General features: G+C 33.2%; 1 protein-coding gene across 1 annotated transcript in view; it reads right to left on the reverse strand.

Moving 5' to 3' along the window:
* The window catches only part of LOC106461011 (integrator complex subunit 5-like), a 52781-nt gene extending 47977 nt beyond the window's left edge, over nt 1-4804 (reverse strand). Inside the window, exons 1-3 of the mRNA XM_013920786.2 lie at nt 4635-4804; nt 2611-3528; nt 966-1159 (exon numbers count right to left, since the gene is read on the reverse strand). Of these exons, the coding sequence (XP_013776240.1) occupies nt 966-1159; nt 2611-3517 (1101 nt within the window). The 5' untranslated portion in view covers nt 3518-3528; nt 4635-4804. The remainder of the gene's footprint in view (nt 1-965; nt 1160-2610; nt 3529-4634) is intronic.
* Nucleotides 4805-7582: the final 2778 nt, after the last annotated feature.

The following is a 7582-nucleotide window of genomic DNA, read 5'->3' on the forward strand; positions in this document are numbered from 1 at the left end:
TGTTTACTAAAAGCCTACCAAATGTTGTGAAGATACACTTAGTAAATTCGGAATTATAATAAACTTTGCTATGTATTGCTTCATAGAAATTGGGCTGGTACAAAGCACTAGTGCAATTCACCTAGAGTTAAGTCAATGGTTCTTAACTCTTGGATCACAACTCCAAAACTGATTCACTAAGCTATTTTGAGTGGGTTGCCAAGAGTCTCCAGTCGCTGTCCAAACTTTCCTTTGCAGTTCAACAGTGGCTGCACCAAGGAGTTCTATTTGAAAGCATGGATCGCCAAGCTAGCCCCGCGGCCAGACTTTTGGTTGCAGTAAAAAAAAAGGCTAAGAACCACTTGGCTAAGTAAAATGTGTGAGAAAAGGTGGAGCGACATCATGGTTTTGCATAGTGAAAAGTAGACTACTATAACAACCCATAAGCATTTTGCTTAGCTTTCAAAAGAACATTGCAGGTGTGATCATTGTAGTTTATGGTAGTAGTGCAACAAGTAATAAAGGATTAACATTTATATTTTTTTGAAAAATACTTTACATTTTCCAAATTTCATTTTATTTTTTTCATAAATGTATTGCAGTGAAGGTTAGCCTAAAACTAATTTTTTTTCATCCTGATATTTAAAGTGGTCCACAAACTAGTGAGTGGTAGAGTGCATTCTGTTATTATATGTTCTGAATAGTGGACAGGAATGATAAATCAGTACCTCGTATTCAATGACGATTTGGTTCATAAAAGCACAAATTTCTTACAACCTAAAGATATGTATTTATTAGCAACTGGGTACATCCTGATTTAATTTCCCCATAAATAAACATAATGTTTTTCCAAAGGTATAACAAAATTATTTTGTCATCGTAGAATATTTAAATACTTCTAAAATTAATATATTTTATTACACTATTTAGCTTTGTATTTTGATATCAGTAAGGATTTGTCTCTTGGAAAAAATCCAAGAAATTACCTTTTCATCAATAGGGATTTGGTTCTTGGATGGTGTGATAATATCAAGCAAAGACTGGACTACTTGACATCCTCCTTCTGCACTGCGGAGAAGAAGATGCAACACCAGGTGTAACATACTACTACTCGAAAAGACAGCAGCCTTATTCCAGTGTCTCGCTTGCTTAGCTAGGTTGTTCAAGACTGTTGGAGTCACTAATGGCCAAACAAATAAAAACATGATTACATTTTAACACCAAATAATATTAACAAATTTACAATAGTTGGTACCCCAGGTTTCAATGTTTTGTATTTACCTTTTTTTAAAAAAAAGCAGGACAAAATGATTACTATGTTTATAGATAAGAATTGAAGGCTGGCAAAATGAGAATTTTTTTTTAGGTTTGTGTAAAAAAAGATTAATTAATTAATTCTATACAGCTTCATCACAAGATCACTGAAACAAACAGAATTATTTACATCAGAATAGTTTTGCTACTAAACAAAACTGGTTTATTATTAATACTAGAAAATTATAATTTTTTAAAAACTGATTATGTCAATCTGTCTTCCTCAAATAAAACTGATGGATTACTTGAAACATGCCTTGCCAAGTAGTGTTTCCTACTACCACTCAGGGTGGATTATCTCCAATTTAAAAAAAAGCATCACAGTTGTTCCTTGGAGAAAAGAGCAATTCGTAAGTTTTAGCTTGCTATACCTACTTTTATTTTAAAGCTGGGTGGAAAATATTAGTACTTCATACGAGTATAGCATATTTAAAAACAAAATAAAACGTGTCAAATACACACATCACCTTTATAGTATGATGACATCTTTGTTAAATACTAATGTTCTCTAATTGAGAATCTATTTTAAACATGGTGCTTGTTTACAAAGCTACAGCATTCGTATGTGGTGTGGTAAACTAAAGATTCCTAAAAATTTATTTTATTAATTCATGCATGTGAATTTTACAATACACATTCCAAACCCATAAATTATTATGAAGCAAGGTGTGGTTTCACATACCCAGAAATTAGTAGCAGGGTAGGAATCATATTCAACTAAGTCAATTATATTTTCCTAACAGGGTAATTGGCCTTTCAAAGGGTTGCCTTCAGATGTTATGGAAATAGTAAATTTAATAAAAACTGGTTTCATTTGAGAAAGCAAAGAATGCAATCTTTAGAAGTTGAAAATTGTAATTAATGGGTCCATTATTACATTTTTATTATTTCTTATTTATCTCAATGATATGGAAAGTTTTTTTATATAGTAATATTTCTATATTTACGTATGTTACTAAAATTATGGCGAAGGCATATACTGTTGAGAATTGTATCCTATTCAAAACTTAGACAGAAAAAAAAAGTTTATAAAGTTGGGATATTGAATTTTCATAAGGGATTCTTCCTTGTGGGAAAAGAACATTTTGGTTGTGGAGAAACAAAATCTGTGTGCCTGATGAATGAAGTTTGAAGTCTTCAACTGAGTGTTTGGCTGTGGTGAAAACTGAATAAAATTCTGAGAATTATCTATAGAAATTTAGAAATTAAAAATGAGTTGGTTGTTGTATTCCTATAAAACTTCATTTCTGTGCAGAATTTTTTTTTCCTATTTATATAAGCATTTCTAAGCTAGATCATAAAATTAGTAATACTTACAGATTGTTACAAATTCTGAAGTTGTGATACGAAGAAGCACATCTGATAAGGATGCTAACTGCAGTAAGAAAGGAACTGTAAGCACCTGCTCTTTAGTTGGATTATCCACAAAGCTTTCCTGAAAAAGTTCAAATAAAGCTTTTTGTATTTCAGTGCCGTAAGTCCCTGCTAGATGTCCAAGAATACCAACAACTGAAGTTAGGCGTGGAACATTTTTTTCTGAGCTTAGGTTCCCTTTTTGTTGAGCGTCTTGGTGCATGCAAAAATCTTTCAGTCCACACGCTATAACCCGAGAAATTATTGTCTGTGGAAAACAAGAGCCGATGTGTGCAACAACCCAATCAAAATGGGGTGAATGTTGTACAGATATTTCAAGCAATGAATCAATACACACATCTGGATCAGACTCTATCAAAATGGACAATGACTGGGTAGTTAAATTCATCAAAGTCCTCGTTGGATGACAGGACATCCATAGCTGTAGTACTTCAGGAAAGTTTCCTGGATGAGGCACAACTCGTCGATCAGCATACTTACTACTCAGATATCCAAGCAGGCCCAAGGTCCATTTGCATATAATAGGAGCCCAAGCTCCAGGGTTATCTTTAACAAATGAAAACAGCATAGAATATACTTCTGATAAGAAGTGTTCATCAGATGCAACATTGCTTGCAACTGTGGCATTGTCTTCTAATTCTATTTTTAAAATGCGATTGTTTACTGCTTCATCAAACAAACTGTTCATAAATTCAAGAACTGCTTCTTTAGCCACAGGCAAATGCTTCAGTAAAAATAAAGCTGAGTTAGTGACTTCTGCACGGCGAACTTTACCACTATGCGTAGATCCTGCAAGAAACACTTGCAGCTCCCTTATTATTTGGTTTGGTTCTGCTGTAAAAGTAGCCATGACAATCAAACCTGTGAAGACAAAATATTTAAAAAATATTGTTAATTTGCTATTGAGAGTTTTAAAACATAACATAAATCATTTCCATTATTACCTACAAAAAAAATTACTTCTACTATTCCTACAAATAATGGGGATAACATCTTTTAGAAATCTCTTTGAATGAAACTTTATTAAAAGTAAAATACGTGTGTGTTCGGTCTAGGGGCATCCTCCTACAGAAAATTTTATATTCATTAAAGCAAAATGATGTAATCTGGAGCATCTATTGCATTAATGTGATGCAAAATTTCAAACAAATCCAGCAAGAACCAACAACAATGCATTACAGAAGAGGTCAAAGCTGTTAATTTGGCCAAAACGTGAGTTGTTCCTGCATGAGCCTAAGAATATGCTCAGATGTGCAAGTCTCATACAAAATGGCCAAGCGGTGGTAGCAGTGAAGTAACCATTATGATTTTAAACAGGGAATACATAGAAAATGATTACTTATTGTACCATGAAAAAAATATATAATGATGTCATTCACTAATTAGTACTAGTGTTATATCTGAAAATAATCATACAGCAAATGGAAATCAAGATAATACTTTCAGATACTAAAGGTATAACAAAGACTTAATTTAATTTTTAGATTCTACGTGTAGAAGAGTCAAATAAACCTTTACAGCAAATTTACAACCTACGAGTACGGTTTACCAAAACATAGCTCTAACTACTAATAGGGTTAATAAATATATCATGGTTTGGTTATTTTTACCAAGTTTAAAGAACATATGTGGTTAGTAGTTTTAACTATCACTAATATAATAAAAAATTAGCAATAAAATTAAAATATCGAGTAAAACGAAAAGTTAAAAGACCACATTTCTGTGGTGGGGGAGGGAAAGAGTTCGCTTTATACTGATTTCAACACTTTTGTCTTTACTTAAAAGCCTACTACTGTTCTACTCAACACTTGATCTTCATCAAATCCTTGAAGACTAACAAAACGTTCAAAATTCTTTGTTTGCTATTTGTTTTTACTCTATGCTAGGCCTAACCGAGGATTATATTACTTGGCCTAACAGCAACTAACAACAATACAGTGACAATGAGTGAGTGCAACTTTACTTACAATACAAAACTTCAGAAAAATCGAACTATATAAGTCTTAACACAAAACTGTATAAACATAGCCACTGTAGACAGACTTAGATCGTTTTTATCTTTAGTAACGAAAAACATGTTCATAACATAAAACTCAGTTTGTAACCATCCAAAACCTACGAGTCGTAACGACACGATTTAGGACTCTAGCTACTAGGTACCCTGTCAAATAATTCAGCGCTCTCTAGATTTTGCTGTCTCCTGAAAATTTTTTTTAAATCCTAGTGCTGTACATAAAACGTTTGAGAAAAAGCCAGGAAAGTCAACCAGCAATTCTGAAGAACATTCTGAAGTCTCTAGAGTTTATTCAAAACACTTTTTATATAAACTTCGAGCATTTTGTATGTTTCAATTCTAGTAGAACCAATTTTGTTAATTTTTATCATCAAATATGAAAAAAACTAAATAAAATTACAAAGTAGAATACACAAAATAGCTGTTGTTGTTTGTTATAAAGCACAAAGCTACACAAAGGGCTATCTCTTCTCTGCCCAGCACGGATATCGATACCTGGTTTCTAGTAATATAAGTCCATAGCCATGCCACTGGAGAGCCACAAAATAACTAAATCGTAAACTCTGCAGTCAAGTATTTTTTAGCTCTAGTTGGAAGTAATATCATATATGCAGAGGACCTGGTTTGAATTTGCAATGAAAAGAAACAAAATTAAATGAAAACTTGTTTATTTATAAATACAATATAAAACATATATTCTCTAAAGGATTACGACTTGGCCTACACAAAAAAGCTGATTATAATGACATACTCTATTTATTTATATTTAATACTAATTGTAGCAGGGATCTTATATCCGCAAAACCTCAGTTTTTACTTTGAAATAAAACGTAGAAAAAGTTTCAAGTAAAACGTGTTTGTTCGTAATGAACAAATAAAGCAATATAAACTATCATTTGTGGGATAAGAAATCAATAAATAGAAATATATTAAACTTCCTTTATTTACATTCCTAAGACAAGAGAACATCGGTGTATTTAATAGTAATGGTATTAGCTTTTATATGTTTGAAACGTTTCTTAATATGAACATACAGCTTAATAATATGTGGGTGTTTTTCTCCTTTTCAATTATAACGACACAGGTTGTTTTCGTTTAATATTGACACTTCTAATCTGTTTGATTTATCTATTTTTACATCTTTCATATTGCTGATCAAGCATTCAGCTTCAGTGTTTGAGAATAAAACAAGAAACATTTTTACTAGCTTTGTGATACAGGATAGTACCATTCGTTAGCTCTTACCTTAGTTAATATGTAAATTTTCAAGATTTATGTATTTTCATTCAATTCAGTTTGGAGCAAAAGAGTCGCTCAAGTAAGCAGCAATTCAACTTTCCTTTCCCTAGTGCATGCAATATTTAGGTCCACTAATTGGAATCTAGCCGCATTTTCTCTTACAGAAAATATAGCTCTTGATGTTTACAGATAGACAGCTGTATTCTCTGTTGGCGAATAGGTTATGAAGAGATCCTGCCATTCCTTTACACTCGTATTGCAGTGAACGAAGATCACGTGTGTAAACGTGGGTTTGTATTAGTGTTTAGTATATAAAGCTAGGTTTGCTCCTGTACGAATATTGTTTAACTTAAGATTATCGTGTACTTTAATTTTTAATAATTTTTGCAATCTCTAACTTTAAATTTTACTATCAATAAAGTTAACTTGATTTGGTGATTTTTGGACTTCTAAATCTTATCTAACTTGTCAGGGCTGTTTTGTTTAGCTTACAAGGAGGATTACACTAAACTGTTAAGAGAAATATATGAATGATTTCTCCACTCTTCTCTTAATAGTTCAATACACTCACTACAAAACACTTCCCCTGTTTTGTGTATTGTAATTATGATTTGTTTTTTACTGAATAAAGATTGTTGTTGTGAGCCCCCTGTGTTTGTCTCTTTATTCACGATGAACTAATGTCAAAGTTTGGATAGAAACATGAATATATAATCTGTAACTTGGTATCATTTGAATTTCCAGTTACTGGGTCCTATCTGAATACTATATGGGAAATCCGTACAATGTAAAATACCGTAGAATAGAAGTTGATTAAAGGTATAATTGTTGCGGGAGTTTGTGCTATCTCTGAGTGAGTAAATGGCCAGACTCTTCAACATCCTGGTGGATACCAAAAGTCTGTTGTTACACTAAATTCACCTTTTCTGCAAAACAGAAGGAAGTTAAGTAAGAAGCTAAGGTTGGACAGTCTGCAAATAGGGTGGTAAAACCCGAAGGAGTTACTCTCCTGTATCTTGATTTTTGATGATGCCACAAGATCAGGGGAAACAGATATCATCTGATGGACCCATAATGACTGACGAAGCTCTTCCCTGAGACTAAGCTTCGGACAGAGTGGTGCTCGCATGACTGAGGTTTGTCAAGGTATTGGTCAGGCTAAGGTGTTTAAGAATGAGTGAGACAGTGTCTACAGGACAGTAGATATTAGCTGACCAGAGAAATAGAATCCCACTTTTTATTTATACCACCACTGGGTGAAACAAGTGAAGTGCCATAGTTATAGTATTCGTAAAGCACTACCAATATTACTTGTGTGGAAGAAAATACACTCTTAGGGTGGCTCATGCATTGCTAACGTAGTTCATGAATTTTTTAAATATTGCAGGAGTATGAAAAGGTTAAGAAATACAAAAGAAACAGGCAGATGGCCTGTTTGTTATACATTGAGGCCACCTCTGTTCATTGAACGTCCTCATCCAGGACCACGAGCTGTAATATAAGCCATTTCAGCTGTCAGGATGAAAAGTCATACTTTAGGAAATTTCATCGGATGCCAAAGCTTTCCCTTCAAGAGCTCAGAGGAGAGACCCAGAAATAGCATGGACACTCCTTGCCTTATAACAACAAAATGCATTGGCAACACAGGTTGAAGAATATTGC

The sequence above is a fragment of the Limulus polyphemus genome, unplaced genomic scaffold (genome assembly GCF_000517525.1).
Source record: "Limulus polyphemus unplaced genomic scaffold, Limulus_polyphemus-2.1.2 Scaffold36, whole genome shotgun sequence".
Lineage (NCBI taxonomy): Eukaryota > Metazoa > Arthropoda > Merostomata > Xiphosura > Limulidae > Limulus > Limulus polyphemus.